Genomic DNA, 20,634 nt, shown 5'->3' on the forward strand with positions numbered 1-20,634 from the left:
ACCACCCTAAGTAGGAAAGAGGTGGGCTGTCAACAGATTTGCGTGTCCATCTCTAGGAAGGACATAAGTTCTATGACCATAGGGACATAGTTCTTCAGGGACAACCAGCACCCTGTGCCGGGAGGTGCCAGGAAATGTCTGTGGAATGAAAGAGTGAATGAGAAAGCCTCACACTGTCCACGTGAGGAGCTGTGAGGGCTTAGCCAGGACTGGAGGCGAGGGTCAGAGGTTGCCAACGGGGTGGCGGTGGGGGAGGGGAAGGAGGCAGGCAGCAGGGGTGTGGCCCAGTGGAGGACCCGGCTTGGCCGGGGAGGCAGGAATGCCGGGTCTGCACATCCCCGAGCCCGGGGTAGGCACCTGGTGCCCAGCTGAAGTCCCGCAAATTGCAGATTTGGGTCCCTGTGGATGCAACCAGTTAAGGACGTGCTCCTTAGGGAAAACCCCATCCCAAGGTTAAGGGGAATGGGCCCAGGATAGAGGCACCTGGGGGATGGCGGCGTGGAGAGTGTTCCAAAGAGACAGTCCGGAACAAACGCCCGGTGTTAGTAAGGCCCAGAGAGGATGTGGATTCAGAAGTGAAGGTCTCTGGCGGCCTGGACAAACGCAGCCCTTTCGTCCCGGGCCGAGGAGTGAACTGGAGCAGAGGGAGCAAGCTAGAGAGTGTAGGCAAACCTTCCTCAGGGGAGGAGGGCCGCTGAGTCCGGACCTGCCGGCTGTGACCTTCGCCGGGTTCTCGGCTCTTTGCAGTCTGTCTCCGCATCTCTAAGCTGGTCGAACGCGGGTCACTCATTCTGAGCGCCGTTCGGAATCCAGGGTCGGAGGGGCGACCCGTTGCCGCTGTCCCCTAGCCCGGTACCTCGCAGACTCGCGCTCACCTGAATTACCCGGACTGTGAGCTCAGTCTGCTGGAGTTTCAATTCAGCGAGTCTGGGCTGGAACCTGTATTTCCAACAAGTTCTCGAGACGCTCAGCGCGGGGGCCTACCTGAGAACCGCTGCCCTGGGCCCCCACTGCACTCGGGGTTCGACGTGCCGGGCGGGCAGGGGTCGCGCGTTGCCGGGCAGAGCCGGGCCGAGCCGGGCCACGCGCGCTCCCATTGGCCGCAGGTGGGGCCGCACCCCGCCCGACAGGTAGTCCGCCCCGCGCCCCGCCATTGGGCCGCAGCCGCGGGGGTCCCCCGAGGATTGGCCCAGGTGGCGGCCCCGCCTCGCCCTCATTGGCCGCAGGTGCCACCGCCCCCGCCCCGGGACCGCCCGCCCCGCCGATTGGCCGCCGGCGGGGCCTCGGGTCGGCCATGTTCAGACACCCCCCCGCCCCCGCGAGGCCTGACGCTGGACTCCGTGCGCGCCCCCCCCCGCGCGCGCCCGCCGGCCGCGCCCCCGCCCCTCCCCGCCCCGCCCGCCGCCAAGTTCTCTAGAGTTGGCTGGACCCGTGTCTCTCGGTCCGTGCGCCGCGCGCTCCCTTCCGCGTTCCGCCGTCTGCCCCACCTGCGACCCGGCTCGGCCGCTGGGGCCCTGCGCCATGGCCCGAGCGTCCGGGGCGCGGCGCTGACGGCGACCGGCGGAGCGCGCCATGCCCAGCCGGACGGGCCCCAAGATGGACGGGAGCGGCGGCCGCGGCCGCGTCCGCCTAAAGGCGCACTACAGCGGGTGAGCGTGAGCGCGAGCGCCCGACGGCGGGGCTCGGCCAGGGCGGGGGGCGTGCTAGTCGAGGCGGCGCGGCCGAGTGCAGAGCCGGGCGCAGGAAGCTGCCCTCGACCGCGCTGGCCGTCGGGGACCGTGCTGCCTGCGCTTCGGGAGGCCGAGGTTTGGGGGCAGCGGGCGGTGGCGCGGGAAGGCGGGGACAGAGAGGCCCCTCCGGGCCCAGGGGTTCCCGGGAGCTTTGGACGCGCCAGCGCTTAGAGACTGCCCCGAGCGATGCTGGCGCACCGGCCTCACTTGTACTTCACAGACGGGAAAGCTTGCGGGCAGGGCTGGGTCAGCCTGCACCCGCCCGCACCCCCACCCCGCCCCGACCCCGGCTTGGAGTCGCCGGCCCAGTTGCGAGCGCCGCTGCCTCTCGGGTCAGCGTCTCTCTCCCCGCCCCGACGGGATTGTCCTGGGCTGGAACTTGCCCGGAGGGCCCGTGGCACGGAAGACGGGCACCTTGAGACTCTCCGAGTCTCCGGGCCCCCATGTTGACATTCTTCCTGGGAAGTTGGCCAGTATGTTAAGGCCACAACCTGTAAGGAAGAAAGTTTTTGTCAAATTGTGAAGACTGCTGGCAGGTTTTAAAAGCAGAAGGTTTCTAAACTTTTCCCAATTTTCCCGACCAGATGTCTCAGTTTAAGACCACTTCACGTGCGGGAGAAGGGCAGGTGCAGTGAGCCGTGGGGGTCTCGCGAATGGAGGGCACCTGGAGGGCCTGGGGCCCTGTGACCGTCCGCACTCGGTGCTCTAGATTCGACCTGCCTCCCTGTGAAATGGGGCGAACCGGCGTCCACAGGGGTCAGTGGCCAGACCCCTGGACCGGCCCCGGGAGCGCTCCCTGGATTCTTGGCCGCTGGACAGCCCTGATGGGCTGGAGGAGGCTGCGGCCGGCAGCGCTGTGCACGCAGAGACTGGAGGAGAATGAGGCTATTTGGCTGCTGCAGTTTTCCCCTCTTGTTGGTCTCCAAGAGCCCCCAAATCCGGCCGGCTGCCCCCAGGGGTCACCTCTGCGGGGTTGGGGGATGGGGAAGCTGAATGCCACCTACAGTTGAACCTGGTGGTTTCGGCTGTAGGGCCTGGGGAGCCCCAGCTCTTGACCTGGTGAGCACACCTCATTTGGGGTGTCGGTCAGGCTGTGCCTGCCCCCTCTGCTGTCCTTAGCCTGACCACCTTGGGACCATGGGGGTGGGGTGGGGTGGGGTCGTGGGAGGGGAATTGGTGGCGGTACCTTGGAGAATGAAGATTTGTGGGGGGAATGACTGGCCATCTCACCTGAAGAGGTTGAGGGGTCGTATCTTCTGGCCTGTCAAGGTGGACTGCAGACTGAAGCTGGTGAGGTGTCAGCCGAGTTCAGGCCTCGGGCCTCAGCTTGTCCAAGAGGGAGGAGTGGCAGTCATACATCAGACAGTCCTCTTTCCTGTCAGGAACCATGGGATTGGGCAACTAGTGAGTGACTGTGAAAATCAGAGCCGATCCTTAGCCAGAGGAAGTCCACACCCAGAGAGGCCAGAGGGCAGGTGGGAACCAGACCCCCAGCCCTCCACCCGGGGTCGAATTCCAGTCGGCACAGCTTCCGGGGAGGGGAGGGGGAGGTGGACTCAGCCAGTGTCTGGGCAGAGCTCTGGGAGTCCCTGGGAGTGCTGGCCGAGCAGCCTGTTTAGCTTCCCCTCCCCTCCCCGCCCCACCAAGCTCAGGCCCCTGGAAAGGGCTTTGGTTACCTTGGGAAATGTGACCTGTTGAGTCTGGTTTCCTGGAGATGAGGCCACACCCTACACTCTTCCCTCTTCTTCCCCTTCCAACCTGCACCCCTTCCTCTCTCCTCCCCAGCCCCCCCTTTCCTCCCCTCCCCCTCTTCATTCCTCTTCTTTCCTCCCCACTGAGGCTCCCATCTCTTTATGCCTCCTCCCTCCTTCTGCGTCCACCTTTCTGGTTTCTGCCCCAGGCTGACTGTCCCTTCTCTGTCTGAGCTCCTCTCTTCTCCCAGTGCTTTTCCTAAAGGCTCTGTGCTGTCGCCTGGGGAGGGGCCTGGGTTGGGAAACTTAGTCCTCAGGGATGGTAGACCTGACACTGGCTCCAGAAAGTGTCCACCAGAATCCTCGCTCATTTATCCAAACCCCGAGGTCCAAGTGAAATTTTGTCCCTGCGCTGCAGCCCATGGAGGGAGGTTCTGTTTAAGCACCCGGGCCTGGAGCTGAGGGTCAGATACACTGGAGACACTATTGTTAAAAATAGGGGTCTTCAGGGCCCCCCCAAAATGGCTTCTGCAATCGCCCTTTCCCATCACCTCTCCTCCCCAGGCCCTCTGGAGGCTTGAGATCAGGGTCACCCCCTCGCCAATGGGGCCTTTGGAGGATGTGGTCACTGGAGTCTCAGGGGCATTCTGTGTTTTGGTGGGTTTCCAGGTGATGTGTGCTGGGTTTGGAGACCCGGTTCTGCCTGGTTTTCTGAGATCGCAGAAACGACCTGGCTGGATCTTCTCTCCAGTGCAGGCCACACTCAGAGCCTGTGCTGTGTGTGAGGCTTGGGTGGCCCCGCGAGTGCTGCCCCTGCCCAGGGCTCTGTCTGAGCTGTTTGCTCAGAGAGGCTGCCTGATTCCGGTTTGGGGTGATGCTCGGGGTGGTGGTCAGAGGTCTGGTCAGGGAGTGGGACAACCTTTCCCCACTGTGCTCAGGTTGTGTGATGGAGGGAAGAGCTAAAGTGCTGTCACTGGCTGATGAGCTCAGAGCCCAGGGGTCCAGCCTGGTGTCGGTTGCCTCCAAACCACTGGGAAGCCATCCACCTGACCTCTAGGCCCTGAAGCATGGGGCGGGGGGACTAGCTGCCACCTGGGGGTGGAACTGTGGAGGAGGGTCGTGGGGCAGGGACAGATCAGGCAATGGGGTGGCAGACTCAGTTCCAGAGCTCCCTGTGGCAAGGGGACTGATGAGTGTGCCAGGCGGCACGGGTACGAGGTCTGGGAGTTGTGGTGGGCGTGGGAGGGCTTGGTCTCTGGGGTCCCCACTGATGAGCCCTCTATGCCTCAGTCTTCCCATTTGCCAAGATGCCACAGTCTGTGGTGAGCTTGGGGCCCTGGGGTGGGCGCTGAGTGTCTGAGCAGATGGGGTGGGTTCCAACTGTGTCCCCCCACCCCCTCGGGAGTGAGCCATGGGCTGGACACTGGCTGCCATGGGCACCCAGCAGATGGATCCTGGATCCTGGTGGCCCTGGGTTTGTTACCTGGTGGACCGAGATGCTCTGTCAACACACATTTGATGGAGTTCAGAAGCCAGTGGTGTTAATGCTCAGCGGACCCTGTGTTTCTCTTGTTGGGGGTGTTTCAAAACTTTTTTCAGAGGCTCCCACCCTTGTGGTGTCAGATGTGGATAAACTTTCCCCTAACTTCAGTGTATCTTGTGTGATTCCTGCTCAGAGTCTCAGCAGACGTACGTTTACCTATGTCAGCACCAGTCCTGCTTTGGGTGGTAGGTGATGTGGGGACAGTGCATGGGTAGGGGGGGAACACCCCTCCCTCCCTGTCCTAGGGAGTCAAGTGTTCCCTGGTGCTGACTTGCCTCACCTCTAAGGGCTATCCTCAAAGGCTGACCATGAATCCCTGGGCTGTCTTCAACCATCCAGCTTTTATATCCCAAATGTGGATGAAAAGATAAACAGCAGTGGCATTCTGGGACTTGGTTTTGCCAACAAACTGGGTCTGGAATTATGTTGTGGCCCTACCAAAGGCAGTTGTCGAATGGTCCCTCCAGGGTCAAGAGGCTGTGGTATTGGGGTAATAAGTTATTCCCCTTTCCCATACCCCCCACCACTTCCCACCTCTCAAAAGGTCCCACGCCCTGGATACCATGTGGCCCTGTTGGCACCATTGAGGTAGTGGGATGGTGTAATGAGGTCTGTGGGCTTGAACTGAACAGTCTGTGTCCAGCTGCGCCCACCCCTCCTGGGTGACTGCCCCTTACCCTGTCCTTCTGCCCCTCGGAGGCACGTTCAGGTGCCGGGATGGGTGTTTCTGCACCAGGGCCCTCAAGGTGTAATTCACGTGCCCTGTGGGCCGTGGTTCCGGGGTTGGGGGGAGCTGTCATACTCTTGGGGACAACACAGCTTCCTGTATTTGATCAACAACTTGGTTAATTGATCATCAGTATCTCATGTGACTTAAACATGCTCCCTGGTGAGACCTGTGTGTCCTCTCTGCCCAGGGACCTCCTCATCACCAGCCTGGACTCCGCCACCACCTTCAACGAGCTCTGCACAGAAGTGCGGGAGATGTGCCGGCTGCACCCGGGCCACCCGCTCACCCTTAAGTGGGTGGACAGTGAAGGTGGGCCTGGGGGGCTGTGGTGGTCGGGCAGTGGCTCTCTAAATCTGGGCGCGGCCCCTTCCCTGGGGTGGTGGACAGCCCTGGGGTTAAGGACTGATTCAAATTAACTAGTTTCCTGTTTCTGGGGAAGAGGCCGTGGCAGGTCACGAAGTGACCAGGGGGTGGGGGTGAGGGTGAGGGTCCCTTGGGGGTGGCCATCCCCTCTCAAGGCCAGCTCTGGTGCTGGGCCCCAGGGAGAGCTGCAGGAGTCCCCCCCACCTTGTGTGGGTCCTGACCTTCCTGACCCACTTCCTCACGTTCTGGGTTTTTCTGGTGGGTGATTTTCCAGCTGAGCTGTGGTTTCTCAGGGAAGTGGGGAGGGGAGGGCAGCCAGCGCCCTAGGGTCCACCACTCTTTTCCTCTCCCTCTCTCCTTTCCTGTAGCCAAACACACGTCTGAGAAAGTGGAGGGTTTGGAAGACAGTTCAGGAGAGCTTGCCCAGCAGCTCTCAGCCTGGACATGGGAGTGGGGGAGGGTGGGGACAGGCAGACCTCTGGCCACGCCCCTTCCCGCTGAAGCCAGGCCACGCTGTCCTGGCTCTGCCTGTCCAAGCATCTGTGCTCCTGTCCAGCCTCAGTAGACAAAGAGCCCTTCGTTCCAGTCTAGGGCTCACTCTCTCCCAGGCCAGTAAACCTGCCTGGCTTGGCTCCCCATGTGGAGCTGTGGGTGAATTCATTGCCATTCTGGGGCTCGTTGGTTCTGACGTGGGCCTTTGGGTGGGGGGATGATTCACCCTGGGACTGGCCAACTGTGCCCTGGGAGGCTGGTCACCAGCAGCAACACTTTGCCCTCCCAAAGTTGTGTGCCCACCACCTTGAACCCGTTTGCTTTGGGCCTGTAGTGGCCTCAGCTGTGTCTCTTGTAGGTGACCCCTGCACTGTGTCCTCCCAGATGGAGCTGGAGGAGGCCTTCCGCCTGTCCTGTCAGCACAAGGACGAAGGGCTCACCCTTCACGGTCAGTGCCGGCCAGTGGGCAGTCGGGTTGGGGGTGGGCACTTGGCGCTTTGTCAGACCTGAAGCCACACAGATCATAGTTTAAGATCTTAGGATGCAGAGGATTTAAGAATGTGGAACAGGAAGCAATTTGGTTTCATTTTATGCTCTTAGGTCATATTATCCCAGATAAAAACTGCTCTTATTTGTCAGGTGTCAGTAAGGTGTCCTCTCACTGGACACAGAAGCCTAGGTTCTGGTGGTCGGCCCTCACTGCCCATCCATGTGCAGGGTTTCCAAGGTTTTGCCTTAATAATCACCTGGGAAGAGCAGGCCATGGGGCTCCACAGGCAGTTAGACTCAGTGCAGGGTTCCTTGTGAGGCCACGGTGGTCACTGACCTTTGCTCTCTCTCTGGCTTTCTCTGCATGCAGTTTTCCCCAGCATCCCCAAGGAGCCAGGCATGCCCTGTCCCGGAGAAGACAGTGAGTACCCTCCTCCTGCGACGCATGTCCTGGTTATGGGTTGCCGTGTCCAATACGCTGGGGAGGAGGGGAGCCTAGTGGCCTGGGGCTCAGTGCTCCTCGTGAAGTGTGTGAGGGCAGAGTGGGCAGCTGGTGTGGCCTCACGAGGAGTTCTCACTGGCACCCCTGCCCTTGGCTGAATGTGTTCAGATACCAGTGCCACCATTGGACAGGGTGTCGGCTTGGCCAGCGGTACCATGAGGAAACATCCTGGAAACACCCTGACCTCCCCAGGCAGGCAGGACCCTGGCTGGGACGGCTAGATGCGGCTCCTGTGTGCTGTCCCTGCCCATACTGGCCCCATTCTCCTTCGCTGAAGGTCTGTGGGTTGAAGGTGAGGTCCCAGGGGCAGTAGGTCAGAGAAGAGCTTCTGACCACACCCCAGAAGCCTCTGACCCTGGGCAGTTTGGTCCACCTTGTCCTTCAGGACAGTCTCCACTGACTGGGGCATGGAGAAGCTTATAGGACTGTGCTTGGCACTTGGCATAGGGCTGAGGGCATGCCATGGTGCCAGGGGACTTAGCCCCTTTCCCGGCAGGGGTCCAGGGTGGGGTCTGGGTGCAGCAATGCCGCAAGAGTGGGAGCAGATTTCAGCAGAGGCCGGGCTGAGTTTGTGTGCACCCAGAGATGTTCAGTGGGCCCTTGAGTGTGTGAGTCCTGGATTTAGGGGAGAAATCAGGGCTGCAGAGAGGTTTGGGGGCTGTTGAGGCCAAGGGTCGGAGTGGCTGATGAACAGGGCTGGCCTGGGGTCCCACGAGGAGAACAGGGGACCCTGAAGGAGCACCAGCAAGGCTGGGAAACATCTTGATTGTGGAATCCTGGCAGGAGGGGAACAGGCAGCCTGAAGAGGCTGGAGCAGCCCAGGAGCTGGCAGGAGGTGCTGCCCCAGTGATGGTCATGGGGATGGATGTGAGGGGCAGTTTTGGGGGGGCAATGTGAGGAGCCCTAGGAGCTCCCAGCTGTTGTCAGACTATGGTAAATAAAGCTAGAGGCGGCAGAGGGAGGGGGCCTGGAGATCTGAGGCCTGGTAGTCTCCCTGAGAAGTGGGAGTGGGGGGCAGTAGCCAGTCCTGCAGGTGAGACTTTCCAGCCAGGGTGGGAGGGGCTGATGGGAGGCACCTGTGCACATGTGCAGTTTTGCTGTGAGTACACTTGAACCTGCAGGGATGTGGTCAAAGCAGGACCTTGAGGGGTGGGATGGGTGGCCAGAGAGGAGCCTGTTCGTGGGCAGCTCAGAGATGGGTGGGCTGCACAGGGGCTTCGGGTCCTCATCCCCATGTGGCTGCCCCTGCCTGACCTCTTGCCCGGGTGCCCACATCTCCTGGAAGGGGCCGCGTCACACTTGGGAGAGCTCAGTTGTGTTTTCAGACACACGGAAAGGTAAAATGAGAGATGTTTCTGTTGGAAACGAGGTCCCCTCCACTGTGCTCTGTGGGCGACTCTCAGCCACAGTGATGGGCTGGCTGTCTGTCTGACCAGAGCCATCTCCAGCAGCCAGAGCTGGCCCGGGGTACAGGGACACCCAGCACCTCTGCGTCTCAGCATCCCCGAGGCAGGAGTCAGCCGTTGGCTTAGCCCAGGGCCCTGGCTGTGCTGCCTGAGGGCTCAAGTCTGCCGTTTCTGTCCCCAACTTGGTGCCCTCCTGGCTTGATCCTCATGTGGATGCTGCCCCATCCGGGGTCTCACCTAGGGGATGGCAGTGTGGGCTGCACTCAAGCACCCTCCTGGGGTCACGGGGTCTCTGCTGGAGGTTGACATGGGATAACGTGTGGGCAGGGCCATGTCCCTATGTGGGAATTCGGGGAATGTGGTGCCGTCTCAGCTCGCCAGCAGGTCCTTGAGATGCTCACCCGGGGCGGCTCCGAGGCTCCAGGCCCCTCAGTGTTGTTGGAACATTCCAGCAGTGCTGCAGGGGATGGGGTGGGGGGGTGGGTAGAGAGGAAAGTGGACAGAGAGTGAGAGTTGGCATCTCCTCCGCGTTCTGCTCGTGCGACTCCATTGTGATGCTGCCCTCGGGCAGTCAGGATGGCCCACACTGGTCCCCTTGGGCAGTCAGGACAACTCCTACTGGTCCCACCATGGCCCAGCTATGGGTGCGACTCTAGCACCTGTGTCTGTGTTCACTGCCAAGGCTGTGGCCAGTGAGAAGGGTCAGGCTGGTGAGATCAGTGGCAGCCACGATCCGGTCAGGACCCCATGTGGAGGGCTGATGGTGTGACAAGCCGTGGCTGGAGAAGGACATGCTACAGAGATGCAGCTGCAGGGACGCCTGGGCGCATTCAACCGGAAGGGCCGCGTCGCACCTGCCAGGCCTGTGTTCCTGGCAGCAAAGCCCCTTCTGTGCACGTCCAAAGCCTGAATTTAATCGATTCTCTTGGGTTTTTAAAAAATTGTGCAAAGCACACCTAACATAAAACTTACTATTTTAACCACTTTGAACAAATTCGATGGCATTTAGTAAGTCCACCACCTCTGTCTGCTTCTGAAACACGTTTGGGAAGAAAAACTTGAGCCCACGAGCCTTCACAGCTCCTCTGTGCACCCCCTGACGGCCAGCAGACTGCACCATCTGTACGGAGTCACCTGGTGTAGACATTGCCCAGAGCAGAATGTATGATACGTGGTCTTTTGTGATGGCTTCTTTCACTTAGCGTGATATTTCTGAAGTTCATCCATGTCGTAACGTGCATCAGAACTTCATTCCTTTTTTTTTTCCAATTTTTATTACCATGATGAAGTATATGTAAAGTAAATTTACCATCTTAACTATTTTTAAGTATACAGTTTGTTGATATTAACTAAATTCACATTGTTGTGCAACCATCCCCCCATCATCTCCAGAACTTTCTCATCTTCCCAAACCGAAGCTCTGTCCCCATGAAACACTCACTCCCCACCCCACCCCCAGCCCCTGGCCCCCACCCTCCCACTTTCTGTTTCTATGATTTTGACTCCAGGGACCTCCTAGAAGTGGGATCACACAGGATTTTTTTCTTTTGCATCTGGCTTGTTTCATTCAGCATCATGTTCTCAGGGTTTATTTGTGCTGGAGCAGGTATTAGATGCTCCTCACTTTTTAATGCTTACACATATTCCGTTGTATGGACAGACTACAGTCCGTTTATCTGTCATCTGATCATGAACACCTGGGTTACTTTCTGTTTTAGCTACTCTGCTGTGAACACAGGTGTGCAGATATCTCCTTGAGACTCTGCTCTCAGTTCTTTTGGGTATATATGCGCAAATGGAATTGCTAGGTTAGAGGATGAAATGGTTGGATGGCATCACTGACTCAATGGACATGAATTTGAGCAAACTCCGGGAGATGGGAAGGACAGGGAAGCCTGGCATGCTGTACTCCACAAGGCTGCAAAGAGTCGGACATGACTTAGCGACTAAACAGCAATGCTGGTTCTATTTAATTTTTTGAGCAATTGCTGTACTGTTGTCTATGGTGGCAGTACCATCTTCCATCCCACCAGTAGTGTACACATTGGCTCTCCTTGCCCCCTGTTTTCACCAGTGCTCATCTGTTTCTGACACTAGTCTTTCTGGGCTGTGCAGGATCTTTGTTGCTGCCCTTGAGACCTTCCTTGTGCAACATGGAATCTCTTGTTATAGCTGGGGCATGTAAACCCTTTGTTGCGGCATGTGGGATCCAATTCCCTGATGGGAGATGGAATCTGGGCCTCCTGTGTTGGGATCGTGAAGTCTTAGCCACTGGACCACCAGCATAGTTCTTCCCCAGTGCTTGTTGTTTTCTGTTTTGTTGATGGTATCCTTCCTGATGGATGTTAGGTGGTGTCTCATTGTGATTTTGATTTTTGTTTCCCTGATGGTCAGTGATAGTCAGCATCTTTTTAGTTCTTGTTGGCCATTTCTTTGGAGAAATGTCTACTCAAGTTTTTTGCCCACTTTTAACTGGATTGTTTTGTTGTTAAGTTTTGGAAGTTCTCTACCTACTCAGCATATCAGATACACAATTTGCAAGTATTTTCTCATATTCTGAGGTTTTTTTCCCTACTTCATTTGTGGTGACAAAATTATAAAGTTTTCATGAACTCCAGTTTGTTTCTTCGTTTGTTGCATGTTTTGCTGTTGTTGTTTAGTCAATAAGTTGTGTTGGACTGTTTGCAACCCCATGGACTGAGGCACACCAGGCTTCCCTGTCCTTCACTATCTCCTAGAGTTTGCTCAAGCTCATGTCCCTTGAATCTGCGATGCTATCCAACCATCTCATCCTCTTTCGCCCCCTTCTCCTCCTGCCCTCAGTCTTTCCCAGGATCAGGGTCTTTTCTAATGAGTCGATTCTTTGCATCAGATGGCCAAAGTATTGGAGCTTTAGCTTCAGTCCTTCCAATGAACATTTAGGGTTGATTTCCTTGAGTTTTGACTGATCTGATCTCCTTGCTGTCCAAGGGACTCCCAGGAGTCTTCTCCAACACCACAGTTCAAAAGCATCAATTCTTTGGTGCTCAGCCTTCTTTATGGTCCAACTCGCACATCCGTGCATGACTACTGGAAAACCAGAGCTTTGACTATATGGACCTTGGTCAGTAAAGTGATATCTCTGTTTTTTAATATGCTGTCTAGGTTTCTCACAGCTTTCCTCCCAAGAAATCATTGCCAAATCCCCTGTGGGGAGGCTTTGATCCTTTGTTTTCTTCTTAGGGTCTTTGGTACATTTTGAATTGACTTTTGCACATGATGTTAGGTAAAGCTCTGGCTTTGTTCTGTTACATGTGTACGTCCAGTTTTCCTAGCACCATTTGTTGAAAAGACTGTCCTTTCCCCACTGAATGGTCCTGGCACCCTTGTTGGAAATCATTTTACCAAACTTGTGAGGGTTTATTTCTGGGCTCTCTGCTCTGGCCCATTGGTCCATATGTCTTGTCTGTATGCAGCACCACAGTTTAGATCACTGTAGCTTTGCAGTAATATTTGAAACCAGAGAGTGTGCGTCTTCCAGCTTTGTTCTTTTTCAAGATTGTTTTGGCTATTATGGATCCCTTGTGATACCATATGAATTTTAGGATGTTTTTCTGCAAAAAAATTTGGGGTTTTGGTAGGGAGTGCACTGACTCTTCAGATTACTGTGAGTGGTATTGGGACTTCCTTGGTGGCTCAGACTGTAAAGAATCCATCTGCAATGCAGGAAACCCTGGTTTGATCTCTGAGTGGGGAAGATCTTCTGGAGGAGGAAATGGCAACCCACTCCAGTATTCTTGCCTAGAGAATCCCATGGACAAAAGATCCTGGCAGGTTATAGTCCATGAGGTCACAAAGAGTTGGACGTGACTGAGTGACTAACGTTTTATTGATGTCTCAACAATATTAAATCTTCTGGGCTATAGACATGAGATCTCTTTCTGCTTATTTATGTCATTTAATTTCTTTTAGCACTGTTTTATAGTTTTCAGTGTACAAATCTATCACCTCCTTGATAGATAATATTGTTAAATATTTTATTCTTTTTTAAAAATAATTTTATTTTTGGCTGTGCTGGGTCTTCATTGCCGCATGGACTTTTCTCTAGTTGTGGCAAGCTGTTAAGCTGTTTCGGTGAATTTGTTTATTAGTTCTAACACTGTTTGGAATTTTAGGGTTTTCTATATTATATGTGAAGAGAGATAATTTTACTTTTCAGTTCATAATGCTTTTTATCTCTTTTTCTTGCCTAATTGCTCTGGTTAGAACCTCTAGTACTTTGTTGAATAGAAATGGTGATACTGGGCATCCCTGTCTGGTTCTTGGAGGAAAAGTTTTCATCCTTTCTCCATTGAGTGTGGTGTTTCCTATGGGTTTTTTGTGTATAGTTTTTCTTGTGTTGAAGTGGTTTCCTCCTGTGATATAAGAAGTGTTTATGGTCCTCCTCCCTGGTTTATGGCAGGGAGCTCCTGAAACCCTTGGAATCTCATGAGTGATAGGTATGTCTTGTCATTCATTAGCAGTTGATTCTAGGTAGGGCCCCTGATAGCCTCAGGATGGGGCTGGTCACTGGAAACACCCAGAGATTAGAGGGTAGCAACTTGACCTCCAGGGAGAGGCAGGGGGCAGGTTGAAGTAATCTCCAGTGGCCAGTGATTTAATCTCTCATGCCTCTGTGATGAAGCTTCCATAAAACCCCAAAAGGATGGGGTGCCGAGGCTCTCCAGTCTGTGAACACGTGGAGATTTGTGGGGAGTGACTCTCTGGAGAGCCTCACACCTCCCTGGTGCATCTTGCTTCTGGCTGTTCCTGAATTAATCTGAGTTCTGTGCACTGCTCTAGCAAATTAATCAAATTGAGGAGGGGGTTGTGAGCCTGTAGCCTGTAGGTCAAACCTAGACAGCATATTAAAAAGCAGAGATGTTGCTTTGCTGACAAAGGTTCATCTCGTCAAAGGTATGGTTTTTCCAGTTGTCATGTATGTATGTAAGAGTTAGACCATAAAGAAAGCTGAGCACCGAAGAACTGATGCTTATCAACTGTAGTGAAGACTCTTTAGAGGCCCTTGGACTGCAAGGAGATCAAACTAGTCAATCCTAAAGGAAATAAGTCCTGAGTGTTCATTGGAAGGACTGATGCTGAAGCTGCAATACTTTGGCCACCTGATGCGAAGAGCTGACTCATTGGAAAAGACCCTGATGCTGGGAAAGATTGAAGGCAGGAGAAAGGGACAACAGAAGATAAGATGGTTGGATGGCATCACCAACTCGATGGACATGAGTTTGAGCAAGCTCTGGGAGTTGGTGATGGACAGGGAAACCTGGCATGCTGCAGTCCATGGGGTCGCAAAGAGTTGGACACAACTGAGCGACTGAATTGAACTGATCCTGTGGGTCAGAAGCCCAGGCATGAGCCTGGACTGGCAGTTAGTGTCTGTAGTTGGGTTAGAGGGCAGTCTTGTAGAACTCAGCCCTTAATGTATGGGATCTGCTGCTGCCTGCAGGTAGATGGTGTCAGAATTGGCAGTATGAGAAAAAAACAGATCAGGTACCTGCTGTTCCTAGTTTGTTGAATGTTTTTATCATGAAAGGATTTTCAGCTTTGTCAAGTGCCTTTTCTGCATCAATTGAAATGATCTTTTTTTTTACCTTTGTTCTATTAACGTGGTTTGTCACATTGATTGTTCATCTTTTTATTCCAGGAATAAATCTGACTTGGTCATGGTATATAGTTCTTTTAATATGCTGCTGGATTTGGTTTGCTACTATTTTGTTGAGGATTTTGTCTTCTTTGGTCCTTTGTCTTCTTTTTCTTGTAATGTCTTTGTCTGACTCTAGCATTTGGGTAAATCCACCTTCTGGAATAAAGAGGTGTTCCTTCCTCTTCAGTTTTTTGGAAAAGGAAGATTGGTGTTAGTTCTTCTTTAAATGTTTGGTAGAATTCACCAGTGTAGCTCTCAGGTCCAGGACTGTCTTTTGTCAGGAGATTATTATATTTTTTTAATTACTGATTCACCTTACTAGTTATTTGTTCTTGTTCAGTTGCTCAGTTGTGTCCAACTCTTTGCAACCCCATGGACTGCAGCATGCCAGGCTTCCTTCTCCTTCAGTCTTCTGGAGTTGACTCAAACTCCTCCTGTCCATTGAGTCAATGATGGCATCCAACCATCTCATCCTCTGTCACGCCCTTCTCTTCCTACTCTCAGTCTTTCTCAGTATCAGGGTATTTTCCAATGAGTTGGCCCGGCAACTAACCTAACTGGTTACAGGTCTATTCAGATTGTCTGTTTCTTAGTGATTTAATCTTGGTAGGTTCTGTGTTTCTAGGAAACACAAAATTTGTGCATTTCGTCTCAGTTATGCAGTTTGTTGGTATACAGTTGTTTACAGTGCTCCCTTATAATCCTTTTTATTTCTGTGAAATCAGTAGTAATGTTCCCACTTTCATTTCTGATTTTAGTAATTTGAGCCTTTCTTTTTTCCATCTAGCTGAAAGGTGATCAGTTTTGTTGATCTTTTCAACAAAAATGGTTTCACTGATTTTCCTTGTTTTTCTATTCTCTTTTGTTTATCTCTGCTCTGATCTTTATTATTTCCTTCTGCTAACTGGGAGATGGTGAAGGATAGGGAAGCCTGGTGTGCTGCAGTCTGTGGGGTTGCAAAGAGTCAGACACAACCTAGCCACTGAACAACAACAAAGTTTCAGATCTTAAGCTGTATAGTTAAACTGTTGATCTAAGATCTTTCTTGCTTTTAAAAGAAAACCTTTATAGCTGTCAGTTTCCCACTTAGCTTCGCTTTCTCCATATCCTTTGGGTTTTGGTCTGCTGTGTTTTTGTTTGTCTCAGTATTTTCTTATTTCCCTTGTGATTTCTTCTTTGATCCATTGGTTGTTTGAATGTGTTGTTTAATTTCCACACATTTGTGAATTTTCCAGGTTTCTTTCCTGTTGTTAATTTCTAACTTGATTCTGCTGTGGTTGGAGAAGATAGTTGGTATGATATCTGTCCTTTAAAACTTGATTGCAACTTAACTGTGTGCCCTGACATGGTCTGTCTTGGAGAATGTCCCTGTGTACCTGAGGACATGTGTGCTGCTGTTGGGAGCGGTTCTGTGTGTGTCCACCACATCTCCTTGGCTTGTTGTGTTGTTCAAGCCCTTGATCTCATCATTTGTTTCCTGTCTGACTGCACCGTCATTGCTTCTTATGGCTGAATAGTATTCCGCTGGGTGTTTTGTTATATCTTACATATCCATTCACTCTTTGATGGACATTTAGGTTGTTTCTGCATCTCGGGTATTGTGGACATTCATGCAGAGATTATAGGTTTTTGAAACACTGAATTGGTAATTTTGTTCTGGCCACAGCACAGAGAATTTTTCGAGTCTGTATGTGTAGAAACGTCACAAGAATAAACTGTCAGCAGAGCCTGCGAGGTGCCCACTTTAAAGGGGTCTGGCTCCCGTCCAGTTCCTGGGTGAGTAGAGCCCCGTGTTGCCTGGAGGGTATAGGCAATGGAGGTGAACAGGCCATTGGCTCAGCCAGAGAGCCGTGCTCCCTGGTATGGCAGCTGGGGGCTGGGCAGCTCCCTGCCACCAAGTGGAAGCACGTTTCTGGGGCTTTAGGGGTTGGGCACCTGGCAGGATAAGGGGGTCTTGGTGGTTGGTGGGCTGGGTCGTTGTAGGGAGAGGTGAGCTGGCTGGTGACATCCCTGGGCCAGGCGAACCCCTGGACAGTGGTGGCTCTGGGCAGCTTGTTGGAGCCCAGGAATGACGTGGCACTGCAGGGGCCTGGAGAGGGCCACCTGCTGGCTCTGGGCAGAGGCTGCTGCAGCACAGAGGGGCTTTGTGACCTCATGGTCCCCAGCAGGCTTGTGTCAGCCCCTCTGTGCATTGTCCGTCCTGGGCTGGTGGGTGGGGGGGCTCCTCTGTTGTGTGCATCATCCTGCCTCTGCTCACATGGAGACATTCATGTTTGATTTTTGTGTTAAATGCAGTCAGATCTGTTTAACATTTTCCTATTGCCTATGCTGGCCACTTGTGCACAGACTGTGGGTCCTCCAGCAGGGAGCAGGCCCAGGAGGGGATAAGCATGGCCGAGGCCTTCAGCCCCACTTCCAAGGACACTAGGGTCCTGCTGCCCACTGCCCCGTTGGCCCCTCTGATGGCCGCTGTCCTTAACATCCGGCCACACTCCCCACAATGTGATTGGACCCCCATTGGCCACTCCTGCCAGCCCTTCCTCCATAGGGCCTCTTTCTAGGGACCTGACTCCAGCTGGGGGTTGGGTGAAGTGGCCTATCTTGGCAGGTATGGGCTGCATGTGTGCGACTGGGAATCAGGTAAGTGTCTAGGCGGTGGCTGGGGCTCCACCAGTGAGCAGATGACGGACCCACTGTGACTCATAAAATGGGGTCATGGAGCTGTGAATCAGACGTGGTTTTGAGAGCACTGACAACCTCTGTGGAGTGAGCAGTCATTCACTGTGTCTTGAAGGATAGCTGGGGGCATTTACAAAGTAGAATAGAAGAAATGCAGTAAAGAAGCCCTTTCTGTCAACTTGAGGATTTCCCTGTGGGTGGTGAGCGTTGGTCCCAGGAAGGCTTCCTGGAGGAGAAGTCGTGCCAGAGGCCCTGTCACATGGAGCTAGCCTTGGACACTGCTAGCGTTCAGGTGACCCCCTGGGAAGGGGTGCAGAAAGGAGGGCTTCTCAGTCCTTAATGGTCTCAGAGAAAAGCTGAACCTGGGTGGGTGTGGCGCTGCAGCCCATCTTAAAGCCGGGGGTGTCCCTCGAGGCCATGGGAACCAGGCACTGGCAGCCTGAGTGCTTCGTGTCCTTGGCCCTGCCCTGTCCTCACGCTCAAGTGAGGAGGTGTCCCTGAATGGCAGGTGGACTGGCTGGTGAAGAACGGCCCCTCTCCAGCCTGCTCCCTGGAGGCAGGCAGCCCTGCAGAGGACCCTGCTTGTCACCCGGGTGGCTGGCCTCTGGAACTGGTGCCCAGGGCAAGGAGACTGTACCTGGTCAGACCCTGAGGAGCTGGGACCCTGTCCAACCCTACCCCTCTGGTCTGGAGGTGCAGTCTGAGGGGGTCAGGGGCTGTTTGACCCATGGCTTTGCCCGCAGCTGTGCCCCTGCCAGCCCTTGTGGCCCAGGACTGAGCTGGGCTTCCTGACCTGTCATGAGTCCTGGCCTTTGGGGCTTTCGAAGCCCTCTAGCTCCTCATCAGTGAGGCTGGGGAGGTGACAGGCCTGCCCCTGCTGTCCCTGCATCTGAGCCCCAAGCCGTTCCCTCTTCTCCTTCAGCCACAAGGAAGCTTTCACAGCCCAAGGTGTTAAAGAAGGTACATGCCGGTCAGCCTGTGGAGGGGGAGCTGAAGAGACATTCACTTAGACTCACCTGGGCAGGTTTCTCCAGAAGCCCAGAGGAATGGTGACCATGGAGTGGGGCCAGGTGGGGGCTAGTGGGATCAGCCACGGGCCACAGGAGCCATGGTGTGGTGCAGAAGAAGGGGCAGCCTTACCAGGGGCTGTAGGGGAGGATGGGGCTCGTGCTGGGGCCCACCCCTTTCACTCACGCCCCTGCCCAGTGGGCCCAGAACTGCTGTCTGTCTCTTCTCTGGCTCTGAAGTTTCATGTGCTTCCCAGCCATGCTGGACACCCACCCAGGAGCAGAGCCATGCAGGAGAGGCCGTGCTGAGGCAAGTCTCCCGTGGCCACAACCCACCCAGGCAAGCAGGGGGTCAGCTCTGTGGACACAGGTGTGTTTGTGAGACCGCAGAAGAGGGTGCTTCTGTGCTGCTGGGGCCAGACTCCAGCTCTGGGCAGGCGGGGGTGGCTTTCTGTGCCTCAGCTCCCCCTGCTGTGGAAAGGGTCTGGAGTGACTGCCCCTTCGGGCGCCATGTGAGCAATAAGAGAGCTAGAAGGGCTCCGAGAATGGGCTGAGTGCCTGGTGAGGTCAGCTCTCTGCCTCCCCTGCCCCAACTGGTGGGCCAGGGGGAGCAAGTTGCCCCGTAGTCGTGTGCTCAAGGCCACCCAGCATCCTCGGATGAGAGGACAAGAGCTAGACCCAGCCCGGGTGGGGGGCTCAAGGGGCACTTGGGGTGGGGGGTCAAGCTGGCAGGAGTGGACTGGTTACCACTGAATCCTTCCAAGGTAACAGATGCCTGTTATTCTCTGGTATTTATATGTGTGTGTATTGCTTTATTAAAAGTCCAGTTTCATTCAGCTTTGTCTCAAATTATCTGCAACCTAGAAAAGCTACTTTTCCATCTAAAATAGGCTGCCATTAAAATGAACAGTCCCCCAGTTCAGCCTGAGTTTTTAGAGCTCTGCAAAGCCGCACATTTGGAATGACTGGAGGAGAGTGGGCTGAAGGTGGTGACTGTGACATCCAGCTCACCTTACTTGGGTTTGCCTGTTGGACTCGGGGTAGATGTGTTTCCCGTTGAAGCCCCCGGTAAAGGTGGTGGGTCTGTGATTTTGTGGTTTGATAGCCTGAGGGTGATGCAGACATTTCCAGTAAAGGTCCAGTAATAACTATGTTGGTCTGTGTCTTGGGCACTCATGTGCCATGTTGTGTGAGATCAGCCCCCATGCAGAAAGGGGGGGGTGAATGGGGAACAGAGCTGTGCCCCCACGAGGTGTCATGAGTGAACAGTTTCTTGTGTCTTCTGGGGACCTTCTATTCCACTGGTGCTTCTGAAGTCACGTGAGTTTCAGACGCCATCACCTGACGACTCAACTCTCCCAGGTGGCTTTAGGCCAGAGTAAGGGAAGGAGCTGGGTTTCAAACCCAGAGCTTTGGCCAGATTCTGTGCTGGGAACACAGATAAGTGGAGACTCCTGAGCTGGCCACCTGCCTAGAACCCATTGCAGAAGGGTCGCTCCCCTTCCCAGCCCTGGTGTTGCCCGGAGGTTGGGGGGAGAAGCTTCTCAGACCTCTTGGGCCCCCAGCGTGGATCCTGGATGCATAGGTCAGCGCAGGCAGTGGGGGTCTAGGCAGGGTCAGCATATGCTCCTGGGGGTCCAGGGAGGTCAGCTGAGTCCCCTTGTGATTTTGGAATTGGAAGGAGAAGCTGGGAAGGACCAGATGTCACGTGGGGAAGCTCAGAGTGACTGTCGGGGCCTGGGGGTCTGCTCTGGCCATAGCCAGCACAACAAAGGCCACCTGCTGGGGGCCCACCTCTTGCCTCAGGCTGGAGTGGAGTGATTCCAGGCTGGTCACCCCAATACTCATCTCTCTGGGACCTTGGTTCCCTCATTTCTGCCCTTGCTACCCCCACCCCTCAGAGCAGCAGCTGCACCCAGACACCTCCCGACCCAGGTCCGGTTCACCTCACAGACTAGAACCAGGACTTCCCTCTTCCCCTCCTCCCAGCCATGGCACCCAGGGGCCCGAGACCTGGGAGCATTTGTGTTGGACCCGTTCTTGGCCTCTGCAGATGCAGGTCAGAGGTCACCCACAATCCGGGGGCCACTGCCACTCGGCCAGCGAGCCTGGCGTGCGACAGGCTGGGGCCCCATTGGGTCTGTTCCCCACAGATGCCAAGTCTGGGAGGCTCCGAGGCCGAGCTGCTGCCCCGGCTCCTGAGGTCCGTCTCCACGCAGAGACGCTGTGCTCCCGTGACGTCAGCTCCTCGGCATCCAGGCCATGTTTTAGTCGGTGCCTCAGCTGCCGGCTCCAGCTTCCCCGGGGAGCCGGGTACCACCC

At 54.8% G+C, this 20,634-nt stretch overlaps 1 protein-coding gene across 4 annotated transcripts in view; it reads left to right on the top strand.

Annotated features, from left to right (window-relative positions):
- Positions 1 to 1,400: 1,400 nt before the first annotated feature.
- Positions 1,401 to 20,634, top strand: part of PRKCZ (protein kinase C zeta) — a 103,141-nt gene continuing 83,907 nt past the window's right edge. For all 4 annotated transcript variants that reach the window (XM_081488381.1, XM_081488382.1, XM_081488383.1 and 1 more), the window contains exons 1-4: positions 1,401 to 1,649; positions 5,882 to 6,003; positions 6,908 to 6,997; positions 7,409 to 7,459. In XM_081488381.1, the coding sequence (XP_081344507.1) occupies positions 1,573 to 1,649; positions 5,882 to 6,003; positions 6,908 to 6,997; positions 7,409 to 7,459 (340 nt within the window). In that variant the 5' untranslated portion in view covers positions 1,401 to 1,572. The remainder of the gene's footprint in view (positions 1,650 to 5,881; positions 6,004 to 6,907; positions 6,998 to 7,408; positions 7,460 to 20,634) is intronic.

Source organism: Giraffa tippelskirchi, chromosome 5 (assembly GCF_054371585.1).
Source record: "Giraffa tippelskirchi isolate mGirTip1 chromosome 5, T2T-mGirTip1v1.2.pri, whole genome shotgun sequence".
Taxonomy (NCBI): domain Eukaryota; kingdom Metazoa; phylum Chordata; class Mammalia; order Artiodactyla; family Giraffidae; genus Giraffa; species Giraffa tippelskirchi.